General features: G+C 47.6%; 1 protein-coding gene across 1 annotated transcript; it reads left to right on the top strand.

Moving 5' to 3' along the window:
- Positions 1 to 7,782: 7,782 nt before the first annotated feature.
- Positions 7,783 to 18,527, top strand: Prpf19 (pre-mRNA processing factor 19). Its single transcript, XM_059260624.1, has 16 exons — positions 7,783 to 8,013; positions 10,229 to 10,378; positions 10,551 to 10,627; positions 11,696 to 11,837; positions 11,921 to 11,994; positions 12,086 to 12,148; positions 12,804 to 12,845; positions 12,940 to 13,014; positions 13,303 to 13,378; positions 13,543 to 13,652; positions 15,165 to 15,320; positions 15,526 to 15,595; positions 15,751 to 15,836; positions 16,051 to 16,221; positions 16,366 to 16,471; positions 18,032 to 18,527. Exons 1-16 carry the CDS (start codon positions 7,995 to 7,997, stop codon positions 18,127 to 18,129), a joined length of 1,515 nt encoding a protein of 504 aa, XP_059116607.1. The 5' UTR covers positions 7,783 to 7,994; the 3' UTR covers positions 18,130 to 18,527.
- The last annotated feature ends 1,150 nt before the right edge of the window (positions 18,528 to 19,677 follow it).

The following is a 19,677-nucleotide window of genomic DNA, read 5'->3' as shown; positions in this document are numbered from 1 at the left end:
ACACAATTAACTACGTAAAGCCTTTCCTTTTTCCTATGTAAGCCTACAAGTTTCTAGGAACTTCACTAGAAACTCCCATTTACAATAAGAAGGACATGTCATAATCCTCCCCCACTCGGTGCAACCCTAGTAGATTATACTACTAACTCAGTCACTTCTCAGTCATCCTATAAAATCACTTACCAGAAAGAGAGAAAAACAAAACAAAACGAAACAAAAAACAAACGAACAAAAAAAACCCTTAGCAACCCTTTAAGATGTAACTTGAGAGTCACAGAATGTTTTGTATGGGCTAATGTTATGACACTTAATTGTGACTCTTGAGAATCCTGTATACACACTTGGTTATGTCTTATTCTTTGCCTGGGTGTCTTTCTCTCGTAAATCTCATTCATATATATATAATCTTTAATAAACTTCAACTCTGCTTCATACTAGCTAGCCTTCAATTATTTTCTGTGTTGAAAAAAGGATCAAGTTTCACCTGTCAGGATTCCTTAAAGGAACTCTTCAAGCTTTTGTGGGTGACAGTGTGGAGCTGTTAGTCCCTGCCATCACTGACCCGGGGAAAGGGAACAAGTTCATCTAATCCTTGCTGTCTGCTGTTTCAGCTGCCAGTGTCAACTGCTACCTTAACTAGTCCTCTGCTCCTAGTCCACACTCATGGCTACTGAATCTCTTGAGAAACAAAGATGCTTTGGGGATTTTGCCAGTGTGCTCCCATATTTTCTAAGCAGCAGCAGCAGCAGCAGCTCTTGCTTTAGAGGTGCAAGTTGGGGGAACAAGGCATAGGATTCCCTTTTCAGGGACCTGAGACACCTTATATGCATACCTTTCCCCTCATGGCTTCTTTTGTTTGTTCCAAAACCAAGCATCCTTGCGGGAATTCAGGAAAATGACTCACCAAACTATGGCACTTTGGCATGTGTTCTAGTTTGCTTTCTATTGCTATGATAAACACCATGACCAAAAGCAACTTGGGCTTCCCTGCCCAGACCACAGTCCATCAATGAGGGAAGTCAGGGCAGGAACTCAAAGCAGGAACTTGGAGGCAGGAACTAACGCAGAGGCCATAGATAAGTGCTGCTTACTGGCTTGCTCCCATGGCTCGCTCAGTCTGCTTTCTTATACAACCCAGGACTACCTGCCGATGGCACTGCCCACAGTGGGCTGGGCCCTCCTACCTCTATTATAAATTAATAAAATGTCCCATAGATTTGCCTGCAGGACAACCTGATGGAGGCATTTTCTCAATTGAGGTTCACTCTTCCCAGATGAACCTAACTTACATCAAGTTGACCAACACCAGCAACAACTAATGAACCAGTATGGCACACTGAACTAAAGACTACCAGAAGCAGGCTCAGAAAGCAAGGACTCTCTGACCTCTAGATTCTCTGTCTCTTGTCCCCTTTCCCCACCCTCAAGTGTGGGGAGGGCTTTCTCTAAAGTACCCTTATTAGCCTAAAGATAGTCATCTCCATAAAGGAATCCTGTTGTCATGAGTCCCTTGCCTGGAAAGCCAACCGGCCTGGGAAGGTTCCCTCACAGGAAAGAAGACATGTCAATTATTTTTGTCTTTGTTTTGAGATTGGGTTTCATACAGCTCAGGCTAGCCCCAACTCACTATTTAGCTGAGGATGACCTTGAACTCACCCTGCTTCTACCTCCAGAGTATAGAGATTACAAGTGTTTCCTGCCATGCCTGCTTCAGTGCTGAGGTGGAACCTGGGGCTTCATGCACACTAAGGGTAAGCCCTTTACTTGCTGAGTCCACAATTACACTTCTGAAGCATCCTCATAGACAACTATTATTGTCTGAGAGACTGTGTGTATTTGGGATTTGAACTCCTTGGCCTTGGTGGATAAGGCAAGTGCTCTGCCTCTGAGATATATGCCCAGCCCCCTCTTGCCTCTGCCATCGTTTATCCCAAGTTCATTTCTCCTCTTTCTTTCTTATTCCTTATCACCACTCCATACCCAGAGGCCCCAAGCCCTCACTCCTACTGCATCGCAGGAATGTATCAAATCCTCATTCACCTGGCCCTTCTCTGTTATTTTTTTTGTGGGACTCTGACATATATATATGTTTAATTAAAAATTGTTTTACTCCTATTTATCTACCATAATTTCATTTCATAGACTCAAGTATTAAGACTTAAGAGAGTAGTCAGGCAGTGGTGGTGCACACCTTTAATCCCAGAACTTGGAAGGCAGAGGCAGGGGGATCTCTGTGAGTTTGAGGCCAGCCTGGTCTACAGAGCGAGTTCTAGGACAGCTAGGGCTGTTACACAGAGGAACCCTGTCTCAAAAAAACAAAAAACAAAAAAGACTTAAGAGAGTAAAAAGGAAAAAAAGAAAAAAAAATTTTTAAAAGAGAGTAGAAAGTTTTTCTTTCTCTTCTGCCCTGAATCCTTTCCATTGTTGGAGGAGCTGGCCTTTTAAACTAAAAAGGTTTCAAGAGGTTCTCTTTCCCCTGACTTCTGGATACCATTTATATCACAGCTATAAGCTTAGTTAGACACACTTTTGATGTTGCTCATGTGATATCACCAATTTGTAATGCAATATCTACAAGGCACATGGTACCAATAATTAAGCACCAGGTGTCATAGTCTGATTTGTGTTGCTGTAACAGAATACCAGAGGCTATTTATAAAACTGCAGAGGTTTATTTAGTTCATGTTTTTGAAGGTTCAGAAGTCCAAGAACAGTGCTCTAACACCTGAAGAGTGCTACAACATATAACACGACAGAGAGAATCACATGGTAATTCCAAGCAAGTGTGCCAGACAGTAAGATGTGTATGTGCACATACCACTGTGAGCATGTGGAGGTCAGAGGACAACTTTGTGGAGTTAGCCCCCCTCCTTTTATGTGGGATATGGGGATTGAACTTGGGTCATTAGGCTTGAACAGTAGATGTGTTTCCCTGCTGAACCATCTGGCTGGCCCTATTTTATTTTATTTTTATTTTTGTAGTACTAGGGATCAAACCCAGGGTCCTGCACTAGCTAGTCAGGCATTCTGCCACTGAGCTCTGTCCCCAGCTCTACAGACCAAGTTTTTATAACAAGGCCACTCCTTTAATAACCCTCTAACCTGTTAGTCCCATAATCTATGAGGTCAGATCCCTTACCACCCAGTCACTTCCCAAAGGCCCTCTCTCTCAACACTGCTATACTGAGGACCAAGTTCCCAACATACCAGGTCTCTTTTCTTTTATTCCATTTGTTTGTGTGGCTTTTCCTGGGGTGATGGCCAAAAAAAAATCAACTCCACTCAAGCCTAGCTTGGTGAAGCAGTAAGTTTATAGGTGTCACTTAAAGGCCCATGGGTGACTCAAAGTCAACTGCATGACTAACCAGCCCACCCCAACATGAGGGAGAACTCACAAAAGTGCTTCCCTGGGGCTCCCTGGCCAACCTGTGGGCAGTTCCACTAAGTTTTTCCTCTCCGGAAATCATCTGCTGCTTTTATAACAGTGGGGAGGGGCTTTGAGAATCTTGAAACAGAGAATTTATTGAGTCTGGTAACCGTCACTAGCTCTTTGAGTTTTAGGGGGCTCCCTTCTCCCTCTGGAGGAAATGTTTCAACTCAGAGGAAATAGATATACAATACTACCCCGGTCAAAACTACATAGTATGTATCTTCCAGGGGAAACTTCTGAAAGTATGATTATCAGTTCATAGCTCAAAATGCAATCAAATGCTACTTTGTTGCCAGACCAATCTAGTCTAATCACCTTGGGTTCAGGGTCCTCACCTAGATTGCTTTATTTCCCACCGTACATCTAAATACTTGAGATCCTGGCCTGTCAGGCAGCCTGCCATCCAATAAACAATAATGACAATGTCCCTTTTAAGTGTCAGACACTGGATGACACTCTTGGACTCTTGAGAACTAGGAGAGTAGGACAATCTAGTAGAGGACCCAGCTACCAAAAACTTGTAAGAGGTCAGGAGAAGGGGTGCAGAGGAGGCTGTACTTAAGATGAGCCTGAGGTTTGCGTAGGGGGGTTTGGCCAGGGAGTGGAAAGGAGTTGATGAAAGTTGTCCATGTAAACATTTTGAGCCACCAAATGCAGGTATGATGGGGGCATTGCAGGGCTGATGTGTCTGAGAAGGCAAGGTGAGGCTGTGGAAGATGTTGGCTCACAGAAACCTGTGGTCTCAGGACTGACACCTGTCCCTCATTTAGGTCTCAGCAAAAATTTTACCACCCTTTGTGCTGGTGAGATGGCTCACTGTGAAGAGGAACTTATTTATTGCTGAATCTTACAGCCTGGCTTCGATCCCAGGACCAACATGGTAGGAGTGAACTGATTCTCCAAAGTTCTCCTTTGACCTTTACACATGTGCTGTAGAACACACACACACACACACACACACACACACACACACACACACATACACTAAAATCTTAAGTGCTAAAAATAAACATCACTTCCCTGGGGGGGCTACTGTTGCACGAATCCTAACTGGTCTTATAATAAAAACCCAGAGCCAGATACTGGGATAAATGCTGAAAGATCAGAGGAAACAAACCACAGTCACTTCTCACCTTGCCAACTCCTCAGCTGAAAGGGGAGGTGAGATCCTGTCTCCAGAAATCCTCAGACTGAATGCTTCTGAGTCCTCAGCTGAAAGGGCACCGAACTCCTGTCTCCTCCTGCCTTATTTCTTTTTTTTTTGTTTGTTTTTTTTTTTTTGTTTTTTTTTTTTTTTTAAATTTTTATTTTGCAATACAATTAAGTTCTACATACAGGCACAGATTCCCTTGTTCTCCCCCCTCCCGCCCCCCTCACCTTCCCCCCAGCCCGCCCCCCATTCCAATCTCCTCCAGGGCAAAGCCTTCCCCACAGACTGAGATCAACCTGGTGGACTCAGTCCAGGTAGGTCCAGTCCCCTCCTCCCAGGCCGAGCCAAGCGACCCTGCATAGGCCCCAGGTTTCAAACAGCCGACTCATGCAATGAGCACAGGACCCGGTCCCACTGCCTGGATGCCTCCCAAACAGATCAGGCCAATCAACTGTCTCACCCACTCAGAGGGCCTGATCCAGTTGGTGACCCCTCAGCCATTGGTTCATATTTCATGTGTTTCCGTTTGTTTGGCTATTTGTCTCTGTGTTTTATCCAACCTTGGTCTCAACAATTCTCGCTCATATAAACCCTCCTCATTCTCGCTAATTGGACTCCCAGAGATCCACCTGGGGCCTAGTCATGGATCTCTGCATCCACTGCCTTATTTCTTTCTCTGCCCAGCCATATCACTTCCTGTCTCAGTCTTCCTAGTGCTGGGATTAATGGCGTGTGTACTTCCCGAATACTAGTAGCAAAGGCATGAGATCTCAAGTGTTGGGATTAAAGATGTGTGCTACCACTGCCTGGCTCTGTTTCTTTTAGATGAGATTAATTTTGTGTAATCTAGGGTGGCCTTGAACTCACGGAGATCCAGACAGATTTCTGCCTCTGCCTCCCAAGTGCTAGGATTAAAGGTGTGTGCCCCCACTGCCTGACCTCTGTGTTTAATCTAGTTGCTGGCTTTGCCCTCTGATCTTCAGACTTTGTTAAGAGTACAAACAAAATATCACCACAGTATACCTTTTGCATACCCTGCCTAAAGTAGTCGTCCCTCCAATTCCCCCGGTACCTTCTTCTCAACCCACTCTGATTTATCTTGAATTTAGAGCACCCACCCCTTTCTGGAATTTTCTTCTTATTGTTTATGTGCCCCCCCATAGACTGTAATCTATGTAATTGTTTCTTTTTTCATCTTGTTTCTGTCTCTTAGATCACTTACAGATTTACATTGGCTTTATTTTGTGATTCTAGAATTGGTCAACACTTCATTCCATGAGCTAGAATGTGTTCTGATGGCTTGGAAGGGGCCAATTTTATTGACTGTAGTTGGACTTTTTCATAGGACTGTTGGCTCCTCAACAATGACACAGAGATTATTATTAATTATGAAAGCTTGGCCAATAGCTTAGGCTTGTTTCTAACTAGCTCTTACAACTTAAATTAACCCATATCTTTTAATCTGTGTTCTTTTACATGGCTCTGTACTGCCCATGCAGCTTCCTCTCCATTTGGCTGGTGACCTTGCCTTTCCTCTTCCCAGTGCCCTCTATGCCTGGAAATCCTGCCTAGCTATTGACTGTTCAACTTTCTATTAAACCAATCAGAGTGACACATCCTCACAGTGTGCAAAAAGATTATCCCACAACAATAGACAGAAAAGGACTCAAGGCAGCAGAAATAAAACAACAACAACAACGAAGTGATTGACTTCTGTTTTCTGTGAAACGTTAGGAAAGGAAGAGGGAACCACAGAGAGGGAACTGGTTAATATATCAGATCACTCCAGGTTGCTTTTTGTAAGGACTAAGGCAGCCAGAATGTAGTTATCATGCTAGTTGAAATTGGCCTGGCTAGGAAATTGGCCAATGCCTCTTTCTGTCCTGATTTCTTAGAAGGTCAGAAAGCTAGTTTTAATTTGGTAACATGGAACTCCAATGTGAGAGACTCTATTTTAGTTTTAATTTATTTACCTTTTTTTTTTTTTTTTTTTGGCGACAAGGTCTCAATGTGCCACCATTTATTTTAGTGTGTGTGTGTGTGTGTGTGTGTGTGTGTGTGTGTGTGTGTGTAGGTCAGAGGATAACATGCAGGAGTCAGTTCTTTCCTCTATCAGGTGGGCCTTGGAGAATGAACTCAGGTATCAGGCTCAGCAGCAGGTCTTTGTTACCAAAAACAAAGGAACTTAGTAGGAGGCAGGGAACCATTGCTATAACAAAATATCGGAGGCAGTCTACTTTATAAAGAAAAGAGGATTTTTCTTGGCTCAAAGTTCTAGAGGCACAAGGCTCAAAGATAATGATTCAGGCTCTGGCTAGGGCCTCGTTCTTGCTGGTGTCACGGTACTATGGGAGTCTAAATATGCGTTTGTGTCTGTTCAGTCTAACTGTCCCTATAAAGCCAGCACCAGGATTCTCGCACAGACCTGCACACTAACAACCTATTCTGATTCCAAAGATTCCACCTCTAAACACCATAGTCATGTTAATTTTCCATTCTTATTTGTTTATTTATTTTGAGACGTGTCTCTATATCTCTACATAGCTCTGACTGTCCTGGACTGGAACTGACTATGTAGACCAGGCTGGCCTTGAACTCACAGAGAATCACTTGCCACTGCAGTCGAGTGCTGTGATAAAAGGCGTGTACCAACAGGCCTAGAAACTTCCCTTTAATGTCCACATAAGACATTGGGAATTAAATTCCTTCCAGTGTAGAAAACAGACTGTATTTAAAACGTAGCAAGCAGTGAAGCCGGCGACGTGTCCAAATTCACAGAGCGAGAGTAGAGACAGAACCTGGGCAGTGTTAGTTCCTTTATTCCTTTGTGCTTTATTCACAGGGTCACCTGGCATTGTTTCTCAAAAGGCAGCCAAGGAACAACAGGCCACAGGCCTCAGAACCCTGCCTGCGGACTCTCTAAGGCAGACCCTAGAAATCTGCATTTTTACAAGCTTCTGAGGAAACTGTCCTGCACATGCACGTTTCGAAGACTACTGTGCCCTGGGTGACAGCAGCACAGCGTCAAAAACAGCCTTGGCCAAATTCCTGGGCTCAAGGTTCCCGCAGCCTCATGGGAAATGTAGTTTCAGCCGGCCTTCCCGCCTCTGGCCTCTTGAAGAGCTCGTCGGAAGGAGCCGAACCAATGCGGAAACAGCCGAGTGTCCCGAGGCGGGCCTTTTCCTGCTCGATTGCATGCTGGGAAAGGGCAGTTTCCGTTAGCCGCTGAAGGCTGAGGCGCGCCACCGGCCACCTCCCCACGTGAAGCAGTTGTGCGAGCTTCGCCACGCCGGGCAGCTGTCTACCCGCGTCCGAGCGCCACGGAAGCGGCGGGGGACCGGAAGTGGCCCGCGGAGGCTGCAGAGCTAGTCCGGGAGCCCGCTGTGAGGCCACTGGCAGCTCTACGACGGCGCCATGTCCCTGATCTGCTCGAGTGAGTGCTGGCTGCGGCGGGAGGCGGGAGCGTGCCTGCGGCCCGAGCCCCGGAGCCCCGGAGCCCCGGAGCCCCGGAGCCCGCGGCCCTGCGTGCGGGGTGCATTTGCGCAGTGCTGCGCAATTCACGTAGCTGGGAAGAATGACTGTCGTTGTTTTACTGAGCCGAGACAGGCCTGAACAGAGGGGGCGAGGGGGGAGTCGGTGCAGGGAAAAACAGCTCTTGGTGTCGGAAACCCGAGGAAGACGTGTCCAGGATCCTCCTCCGATTGTCATCTGGGCTCTAGCAGTCAGAGCCTCAGTTTCCCCATCTGCAGCATTGAAAGCATTGCAGTGGTTATTTGCTGGGGAACGTCGCTTAGGAATCGGAGTTTTCTGCGATTTGCGGTGATCACGCAGTGACTTCGAGACAGGGCTGGAAGTCAGGTGTCTGGCTTCTAGCCTCGCGCAGTATGACTAATGAAAACAGCAAACGTTTAGAAAACCTGTATTGATTTACGACGCATTTCCAAACGATGATCTCATTTTATGCTTACAAGAATTGTCTGAAGAGAAATAAAGATTCGTGATTTAGATAGGGCATCAAAAGGCTTAGGAAGAATCCGGGGATGTTCGGCACAGCTGGGCAATGGAGCTCGGTTCTTTGAGTCTGGATCCATGCTTCTTCCATGCTGTATACTGTCTTGTCTTTGGGTATTTTATTACGGCATTGCGGCTGTTTACCTTCTTGTTGTTTACCACATTAGTAGCGTCCCCTCCCTCTCTATTCTCTTCTCAAACGTTGCCATTGATTCAAAGAGGGAAAGGAAGGAGGGAAATGACAAACAGAAAATGGAATCTCACACTGAAGAAATTGCAGTTTGCAAAGTATTTTCGAACGATTTGTTTCCTTTTAATCTTGAGAGAGCACTCTGACATGCCCTGGGCCATCCTTTTGTAAGGGAGGGAAAGCTCCCTCAAGTGTCCATTCGTTCAGTGTGCGAGATAAACGAACAGAATAGCTCAGGAAAGCCATATTTCCTCCCATACTTGATTACGTATGCATGGGAGTCCTGCAAAAAAACAGGTGACGCTAAGAGAAGCTATACAGAACCTGGTGCCACCGAGAAGAATAGGAGCTTGAGGCCGTGGGATGGTGACTCACAAGTGATAGGAGGGTGAACAGAATTATGTGGTGAATAAGAGCTATTTTGTTATGTGATAAGTCTCTCGGGCAATAAATATTGTCTTAGAGCAGCCCTCAGAAGATTCTGAGTGTGGAGGTAGCTTTCACTTGTCTGCTAAGGTGAACCAATTGTCCTTGTTTGGGGAAGTTAGAGAAACAAGAGGGCCTGAGAAGGTCAGAGAGCCCTTGGTTCTGAGCTTGCTTTTGAGATCTTCATTTTTGGTAATTTAGCATGCCCAGGCTCCATACTTGGGGATATTTTTTTCTGAGCCCCAGGGCTTATGTACTCATTTACCCTGTTCTGATGTTTATCAAGTGTCTGCTTAGTATCTGCATTGTCCTGGAGGTCAGTGACAGCTGTGATGCCCATCTTCAAGGGTACACAGACAATTCTGTCAAGTGCCTAGAATAGAATCTTGCTTGGCACATAGCAGCAGACATGGAAATTTTTTTTAATTTATTTTTTAATTTATCAGTGCTTGTCACATTGCTTTGTAATTTTTCGCCTGTTGATCCGTTTAGGGCTCCAGACAAATGGCAGGGATTTGAGTTGTGCTGTGTGTACTTCTTTGTCATGTACCCAGTCATCTTTGTTCAAAATGAGATGGGCAGGGCTTACTGACCACTCTTTACAGGACTGGTACATAGCATCTGGGCAGATATTATTTATTGACTTTTATTATCAGCAGCCTAGAGACTCCAGTTAAGTGGTTGGCAAGCATTCTAGTGCCAAGTACCAGCTGGCTTGCTGTCACAGACCTTGCTTCCTGATAGCTGAGTATGAGGACAGGGTCTTGTTGGGGCTGACACAATGAAGGGTCCCCTCTAGCCCAGGTCTCCTTTTTTTTTTTTCTTTCTTTTTTTCGAGACAGGGTTTCTCTGTGCAGCTTTGCGCCTTTTCCTGGAACTCACTTGGTAGCCCAGGCTGGCCTCGAACTCACAGAGATCCACCTGGCTCTGCCTCCCGAGTGCTGGGATTAAAGGCGTGCGCCACCACCGCCCGGCCCAGGTCTCCTTTTACCCTGTGCTTACTACCTGCCTTTCTCTGTAGTCTCCAACGAAGTGCCGGAGCACCCCTGCGTGTCCCCCGTCTCTAACCATGTGTATGAGCGGCGGCTCATTGAGAAGTACATTGCAGAGAACGGCACAGATCCTGTCAACAACCAGCCTCTCTCAGAGGAGCAGCTCATCGACATCAAAGGTGCCTGCCCAGTAGCCTAAGTCCGGGGCCAGCTCAGTTCAGCCTTCAAGAGTGGGAGGTGGAGCCAGCCTGGTGAAGAAGATGGTGGCTGTGAATGAATAAAGAGGAGTGGGGGAGGGGAGGGTCCCTGGGTTCTGTTTCTTCATACCTGCTTTGCTGCCTCTCTTGGCAGTTGCTCACCCAATCCGGCCCAAGCCTCCCTCTGCCACCAGCATCCCAGCCATTCTGAAAGCCTTGCAGGATGAGTGGGTGAGTTCTGTGAAGAGAATGCACCTCTGGGCCTGGGGACTGAAAAGATGGGACCTCCCTCCCTCTTTTTTTAATTTTTTATTTTATGTATGTAGATGAAATTCTAATAAAATATCACCATATATGTATATGGGTCTTTTGCTTGTATGTATGTCTGTGTATAACTTATGTGCCTGGTGCTTGGGAGGCAGGAAAGGGTGTGTGATCCTTTGGAATTGTAGTTACAGACAATTGTGAGCCATCGTGTGGATTCTGGGAATTGAACCTGGGTCCTCTGGAAGAACAGCAAGTGCTTTTAACTCCTGGGCCATCTCTCCAGCCCTCTTATTTTCTTGAGATGGGACCTTGCTTTGTGACGTAGGCCGATCTGGCACTTAGGATCCTTCTTCCTCAGCCTCCTAGTGCCTAGGATTACAAGTCCCGACCACCAGGCCTGACTCTTCTTGCAGGGATGAACACAGGGCTAATGTAAATGCTGTACCACTGAGCAGCCTCCTCATTTTTTGCCAGCCTTATTTCATTTGTGAGGAGCAGGATGGCAGCACAAGAGGAGCCTGGTTGTTGGAACTCTTGCAGACCTGGATTCTTAAGTTTTCTCCACTGTCAGCCTTTGTGACTTGGGGCACACTGCTCAGTCTCTGAGGCTTGACCTTCCTGACTATAGGACACGGATTAGTCCTGTCTGTCTGGATTCTGTAAGAAGTAGAATACAATTGACATATTCGCCTTGTGACACCAGGGACTCTTTTTCATCTGAGCACTGCACTTGCTGAGGGTAGCCAGTAAATAACCACACCAGCGTTACTACTTCCATTCAGACAAGTGATGGCATTAACAGGTGTGATTTGCTGGTGACTAGTAAAGGTGGGGGTGGGAAGGAGCTAGCTCTCACTTCTTTCTGTCTGTGTTCAGGTTGTGGTGTGGAGTAGGAGCCTGAATGCCTTACAGGGTCACTCTGTGTACCTGGGGTTGGTCTCAGTGTAGACTAGGAGGCGGTGTCCTCTTCTCCAGGGCTGGCTGAGTTGGCTGGCTCTTCCCCAGTCCTCACAGTGGCCTACCCTCTCCCAGGATGCAGTCATGCTGCACAGCTTCACTCTTCGCCAGCAGCTGCAGACAACCCGCCAGGAGCTGTCCCATGCTCTGTACCAACACGATGCTGCCTGCCGAGTCATTGCCCGTCTCACCAAGGAAGTCACTGCTGCTCGAGAAGGTGTCTCCTCTTCCCTGCTGTCCCCCACCTTTTGCTGGCCCTGCCTTGTAATGTCCCGTTTCTAACGGAATCTTTTCTCTCAGCTCTGGCTACTCTGAAACCACAGGCTGGTCTTATTGTACCTCAGGCCGTGCCAAGCTCACAGCCCAGTGTTGTGGTAAGTGTTCCCTTCCAGACCCCAGTAGCTGTCCTTACACAGGTGTCTTTGGTATTGTGAGCTCCTCCTACTCTCCCTTTCTTTTGTACAGGGTGCAGGAGAGCCCATGGATTTGGGTGAGCTGGTGGGAATGACCCCTGAAATTATCCAGAAGGTGAGTCATATGCTCTTCTGCTGGGACTGCCACATGTCCTCCTTGGGGCCGTGGGCCGTGGGGCCAGAGTAAGAACCTCACACCAGGTAGTGGGGAGAGTCTGCACTGCCGCTTGAGCTTTCTGACTAGCTGACTTCAGCCTGCCTTTCTCTGTCTCATTTCCCTTGCTTCTGAATAGAGGGAGGTGTGTACGTCACAGGCTTGTTGTCGGGAAGATGGAATCACTGAGAAAGAAGGGCAGCTTGTAGCGCTGCTGTTTTTGTGTTCTTTGCTGATATTAAGCCACTCTGTTACAGGCTTTGAGGGTTTTGCCTACAAGATAGAAGTTATTTTAAGACGGGGAGTCTGAGACTGCAAGTCAGTGCTGAGAAGGGACAGGGCAGGCTTCCAGACTGCGACCCAGGGTTCTGCTGAATGTATAGTCTGCATTTGTAGGGTCCAACAGTGTCTGAGCCGCTCAGATGTAGTTTCCTCGGCTGTACCATAAGGTCATGATGCCTCACCTTATAAGAGTGGAGTGGAAATGTGTCAGCTTTTAGCACATAGCTTGGTAGATAGCACGCTTTTGGTGATGGTTGTGACACCAGATGTACCAGCACCCAGTGTGCTTTGTCCGTGCAGAATCATTTGTCTCAGAAAATTGTGTTCTCCACAGCTTCAAGACAAGGCTACTGTGCTAACCACGGAGCGTAAGAAGGTGAGTCGGTGCCTGGTGTGAGCACTTGCCTTCTTGGAGGAGGGCTAGTTGAAGCCTGCGTTCATTGCTGCTCTTTTGGGCTTTGTTTTCTCAGAGAGGAAAGACTGTGCCTGAGGAGCTGGTGAAACCTGAGGAGCTGAGCAAGTACCGGCAGGTGGCATCCCATGTGGTAAGTACCTGGAGGTGGCCCTTACTGTTTCTAGGGCACAGTGGGCCAGCATGAGGAGCTGGGGGAAATGCCACTCAGACCTCTGGCATGGTGTCTTGCCATGCAGTGAGGGAGTTGCTGCATCCAGGCAGCCAGCCAAGCTGGGTGGATAAGGGATAAAATTCACTCTTGTTCCTTGGCTGGGGAGGAATACGAGGGGTGTGGGGAAGGGGAGTAGAGGAGCTGTGTGCATCTCTGGCCTGCCTTGATTTGACTGTAACTGGGTTTGGTGTGGTTCTGTCTGCAAAGGGGCTACACAGTGCTAGCATTCCTGGGATCCTTGCTCTGGACCTCTGTCCTTCGGACACCAACAAGATTCTCACTGGTGAGTCTGGGCCCAGCCTGACAGGCCAAGGTGAGGGATGGCAGGAGCAAGGGAAGGTGCAAGCCCCTGGTCCTCGCCATTGATTGGAGGACAGAAAGACCTTCGTTAACACAGGGATCTTTATAGACCTGACTCATTTTTTGTCTTTTGTGGATCTTCTCCAGGTGGGGCAGATAAAAACGTTGTTGTCTTTGATAAGAGTACTGAGCAAATCCTGGCCACTCTCAAAGGCCATACCAAGAAGGTCACCAGTGTGGTGTTTCATCCTTCTCAGGTAAGGTACTCTTAAAAGCTACTCTTGTCCTTAAGTCCAGTTCCAGTGGTTTCAAGCCTCAGAACTAATCGCCCAACCCCTACTGTCTTGATGAAGTGGCATTGATGGGTCTCTTTGTAGAACCTCAAAGCAGTGGCCCTCAAATCAAGGAGAAAGAAAATGCAACCAACAAAGCATATTCACATCAGTTTTGCATTAGGTAAAGAAAACAAGCATCCTAGCTAGAGCCTTTATAGATGAACTACAGACAATAAAGGTGTTTGTTCCCATGACCCTGTAGAGTTGGGCTCAATTTTAATGTTGACTGTTGAAAGTAGTGTGAGTTCAAATAGAAGAGAACCACTGGCTTAGAGGAAAAAGGTAGTCCATTAGAGGAGATTCATGGTCGCAAGACTTGAGCCAAAAGTACAGTGGCTTGGTATGCAGCTCCATGGGATGCTGGGTAAGTGCCTCCCAGTTAAGTCTTTCTCTTAAGGAACTGAGAAATAAGGAATATTTATGTCTTAGTGTTCTGTTGCTCTGAAGAGACACCATGACCACAGCAACTCTTACTAAAAGAAAGCATTTAAATGGGGGCTGGCTTACAGTTTCAGAGGTCAGTCCATTATCTTCATGGCAGGGAGCATGGTGGGAAGCATGGCACTAGGATAGTAGCTGAGAGCTACCTCCTGATCTGCAAGGAAAGAGACAGACAGACACATACACACTCGCTCTGGGTTTGGCATGGGCTTTTGAAACCTCAAAACCAACCCACTGCCAGTGAAATGCTCCTCCAACAAGGCCACACTTCTAATCTTTTAAAACAGTGCCACTCCCTGGTGACTAAGGCTTCAAATATATGAGCCTAGAGGGGACATTCTTATTCAGACCACCACAATTACAGCATACTGAAAAACTAATTCAAATTGAAAGCATTATTTCCCTGTTTATTTGGTGTTGGTATTACTTTTGGCTTTTATGAGTATGTGTTAATGAAAGAGGATAGTTGCTTTTATCTTCTGGCTGTTACTCTCCTAACTAGTTGAAATAATTTGTTAGGGAAACTAAAATAAGCTCTCTGTCTGCCCCAGGTCTTTTGGACAATCAGCTTGCCCTTGAGGTCTAAGTGTGGGAACATGAGAGCATGACCTTCCATTCCTTTACAGGCTCAGTGCTGCTCAGATCTGGGCCATCTGGTACAGTAGACCAGCTGCAGGTGGCACATGACTCCAGTCCCTCAGTTGCACTAGCCATATTTCACCCAGCTTGAAAGTGGGTCAAAAATAGCTCTCCGATGCAGTTGCCCTTTTTACTGCTAGGTAGGGAGGATCTCACTTGGCCCAGTGTGGCCATTTCAGCAGCATTTTTTTCTTGGCTTTCTTATGCATTGTTGTTTAAATAGGTGTTACAGACAGGGCAGGGCTAGAAGGAGAAGCAGTGGCCAGTGGTTGTGGCTGTAATTGTCACTATGGAAAAGAGTGTTATAGTACTTCTCACCTCCTGGGCTCTGATTCTTGGTCTCTTTCCTTTCAGGAACTGGTGTTTTCTGCATCCCCAGATGCGACTATCAGGATTTGGTCGGTCCCAAACACTTCTTGTGTACAGGTTGTTCGGGCCCATGAGAGCGCAGTGACGGGCCTCAGCCTCCATGCTACTGGAGACTATCTCCTGAGCTCCTCTGATGATCAGGTGCAGTCCCAGCCAGGGCCCTGAGGAGGCTGCTTACTCACCCTGGGAGGATGGACCATCTTGCTGGGGGTAGCCAGATTCCCAGAGTTCTGGAAAAATTTATTCCCTGTTGTGGGAGCTAACTTTGCCAGCGGGTGCTGAACCAGGGTCTCTCTTGAAGGCCACCAGACCCACTTTCTTATTGGCTTCTTTGTCTCATCTCCAGTACTGGGCCTTCTCTGACATCCAGACAGGGCGTGTGCTCACCAAGGTGACAGATGAGACTTCTGGCTGCTGTAAGTGGCCTTAGAGGCACTGAGCTCTTTTGTTTGCAGTTTGTGTTAAGTTTGACTTAGTCATTTGCTTATCTGATCTAAAGATAGTGCTTACCACTGGCACCAGTATAGTGGCCACAGTGGCTACTGACTACAGATCCTCTCCCTTTCCTCAGCTCTTACCTGTGCGCAGTTCCACCCTGATGGGCTCATCTTTGGAACAGGAACCATGGACTCCCAGATCAAGATCTGGGACTTGAAGGTAGGACATGCAGGCCTCTTCTGGGGCCCAGAGGGAGAAGGAACTGCTGAGGTGTGGCAGCAGGCCCTGGGGTATCTCAAGGCTTAGGAGAGCCTGGCTCTGTTTGCTGGCATGGTGATGTCACCAAGGACCTGTGGGTGCACAGGACATCTCACAAGGGTCCTTCCTGTCTTGACCAGTGAGTGATACTTTCATTGCCCACCCCCACCTATAGGAGCGCACCAATGTGGCCAACTTTCCTGGCCACTCTGGCCCCATTACCAGCATCGCCTTCTCTGAGAATGGGTACTACCTGGCCACAGCTGCTGATGACTCTTCAGTCAAGCTCTGGGATTTACGCAAGCTGAAGAACTTCAAGACACTGCAGCTGGACAACAACTTTGAGGTACGTGCGCTTCCCCCCCCAGTCTCAGCTGTTCCTCCTCACCCGCTGGTGGTTTCTGAGTTTGGGTAAGCTGCTGCTGTGTGCTCCCAGCTGCTCCGTGCCCTCTGCTCTTTTGTGTAATTGCCTCTCTTTGGGCCTTGGCAGGTGAAGTCACTGATCTTTGACCAGAGTGGTACCTACCTGGCTCTTGGGGGTACAGATGTCCAGATCTACATCTGCAAACAGTGGACAGAGATTCTTCACTTTACAGGTAGAGGCTGGCTGTGCTTACCTGGGCCTTGTACATCAGCTCTAGAGAAAAGTGGGGAAGCTTCACTGCGGGGTGAAGCTCTGGGCTTGGCCTAGATACGGCCAAACTGTTCTTTGCTTCTCCTTTTACTGTCCTGGGAGTAGAACCCAGCCATGTTTTCTACTACTGAGCCCAACCCCCAGGCTGCTTTTACTTAGGTCTGGGGCAGTAGAGCATTGTGGCCTAGGAAAAGTATTTGTGAGTCTGTTTGGCTGTGAGTAGTGTTACTAGCTGGCTTCTCCCAAGTTGTTTGTTGAGGGGCAAATTATGTAATTTCTCTGGTGCCCCAGGAAAATCGTAAGGATAAGTTCAGACACTCAGTGGGAAATATGGGGGTTTACATGAAAGTGCATGTGATCCATAGGTTAAAAGTGTCTTATGGTATGTTTGGTATTGGGTCTTGATTTGAGCAATGAAGAAGAACCAGTCTGGGCTGTAATGAAATTTTTTATTATTATTATTATTTATTTGTTTGTTTTTTTATTTTGGTTTTTCGAGATAGGGTTTCTCTGTGTAACAGCCCTGGCTGCTCTGGAACTCAATTTGTAGATTGGGCTCCTTGAACTCACAGAGATCTACCTGTCTCTGTCTACCAAGTGCTAAGATTAAAGGCATGCGCCACCACACCCGGCACGTTTTTTATTGTTTTGTGAACTTTATTGGGGTCTGTCATGGGTGAGTGATGAAGTTTATAGTCAAGTTAGGAAGGGACGGTGGAAGTTGCTCTAGTAGGTTTGTTTTCTTCGTATGGAGATGGAGTTGAGGCCGTTCCCACAGTAGCAAGTGTTCAAGCCCCAGCACAAGTACTTAAGGGAACTAGAAGTAATAAGAGAAGTCAGGCTGACACAGCGCTGCACAAGAGGGTCTCTCACCCTGGAGTCGCCTGTAGCCCTGGATGGCTCTAGCTTCAACTTTAGGGGACCCTGCTGGGTGTGACAGCTGTGTAATCCCAACTCTTGGTAGCTACAGCTAGAGAATCACCTTGAGTCAGGCCAGCCGGGAGCACAAGAGGGCTGCTTTTCTCTGCAGAGTTGGGGAGCTCCGGGTGCTTTCCTAAGTCTGGAAGGAACTTGCCCCGGTTCTCCAGCTGTCTGAGTCCCGTGAGGAGGATAGCTCAGCTCTGTCGATTCTGAATCCAGCCGTGTGCTGTGTGCCCTGGACTTTGACGTCTTTGAGCTAGCACAGGCTAATGGACAAGAGCTAAAGCTAAACACACATACTAAGTGGGCACTGAGGTTTCCAGCTGAAGTATGCCTGCCCAGAAAGCTCAGGTGAAAGGTGATTGGTATTCATTCCTCTGTTCCTGTGCCCCATCAACAAAAGGCTGAGTGCCACTTCCTGCCAGGTGCTGAGTGCTGGTTACAAATAAGTGGGGAACAGAACCCTGCCTTCGGGAGGGTATCTTACAGTGCCTTCTGACCCTTACCATCTGGGTGTGTGCCAGCAGCATGGCATTCAAAGTCATTGTTCAGCCCTGGAGAAGAAATAGCCTTCTCATGGTTCCCTTTTTTCTCTCCTCAGAGCATAGTGGCCTGACTACTGGAGTGGCCTTTGGGCACCACGCCAAGTTCATCGCTTCAACCGGCATGGACAGGAGCCTCAAATTCTACAGTCTGTAGGCCCTATGCCTTCTCACAATCTGGGCCTCATCTCAGTAGTGGGTTAGAGTTGGGGGGTGGGACCTTAGGAGGAGGGAGGTCTGGTGGGTGGGGGACATTCACATCATTTCATTCTGTTCTGGATGATGGTCTGAGCCAGGGCACATGGAACACTGCTATCCATGCAGCCTTCGGGCCCTAGGGAACAGACATGGAGGAACTGTCACCCTGTGAATGCTCAGAGTTGGAGTCCAGCACCTCCCCCAGTAGTGGCAGCTGTTCCATGCCTGCTCTGTTTCAGCTCTTCTGAGACAGGGAGGTGAGCCAAGGGAACTGTGAAGGGGAGGGGCAGGAGGGCTCGTGCTGGTTTTTGTAAGCAGTGATCTAGTTTCATTAAAAAAAAAAATCCACACAGTAAATATTGTCACCTCCTTGCGTCTGTCTGGCAGAGAGACCCTGAGTTGGGAAGGTCGTGGGGAGGGAGCACAGTGTGGGACACTGGTATTAGGAAGCCTCCTCCTACAGCAGAAGTAAAGTAAAAGCCTAGAAGTCATTTGTCAAAAGTCTCCCATGCTCAGGCAGGCCTTGACCTTGTATCCAGTGCCTCTATCACTCATGCTGTGCTTGCTCTCTGGCTTGATTTTTCTCACAAACCTGGAAGGTGGTGAAGAGTTAGATTAGCCTTAGCCTGCTGGAGGGTTGCTGCCAGTGGATTGCTGGATTCTTCAGTTATAGGTGATACAAACTGATTCCAGCTGGCTTGACCACAGAGATTTTCTTGACTGGCAGCTAATCGTTGAAGTAGAGCTGTTCCCAGTGGAGACAGCTGATGCATGGAAAATAAAAAGTGAGATGATAACATGGGGGGGATTAATCTAGGACCCTGTGGCTGCTCTGCATTTGGAAGTTACCTGGGGACAAGGAAAGTTGTAGGTAGAAGGAAAGAAAGTAGGTTCTGAGGTTGAGATAAAGGAGGTGTGGAGGGGGAGGAGTTAAGTGTGGTCTGAAGGTAAGTTCCTATTAGGTGTGCCCAGGAGGACCTTAGGGCCATCCCAATGGAATGCTGCTGTTGGGAGCCTGCTGTGCGTGTGTGCAGAGATGGCGTAAGGAAGGGGAGTTGGTGCAAACAGATGAGAAACTGTTAGGAAGAACTGAGAAGTGAGGTGTCACCTAGAGGTTGTGGGCAAGTCAAGGTAGTCCTTACTGTCACCACAGCACAGAGCCTCTGGATATGTGCTGCCAGGCAGTCCTGTGTCCGGGAAATTTGGATTTCCCTTACCTGCCAAGATGGAAAATCTTAGAGTAGACAAACCCTCTGCCGTACGTAGTTCTGGGCAGCCTGCTGCTTCCTAGAAGTGTATCCAGTAAACTATTGCAGTGGCTAGGGAGATAGCTCAGGTGGTAAAGTCTTTCTGGGCAAGCATGAGGAGCTGAGTTTGATCCCCAGCACCTAATGTAAAAAAGCCAGAAATTGTGTGACGTGTTTGGTATGTACACAGAGGGGAGCCCTGGCCTATACCAGAGATGTAAACAAGTAGCCACCCCTCTTTATAGTGCACCAGTTTGTAT

The sequence above is a fragment of the Peromyscus eremicus genome, chromosome 1, assembly GCF_949786415.1.
Source record: "Peromyscus eremicus chromosome 1, PerEre_H2_v1, whole genome shotgun sequence".
NCBI lineage: Eukaryota > Metazoa > Chordata > Mammalia > Rodentia > Cricetidae > Peromyscus > Peromyscus eremicus.
This window is presented reverse-complemented; position numbering and strand designations above follow the sequence as displayed.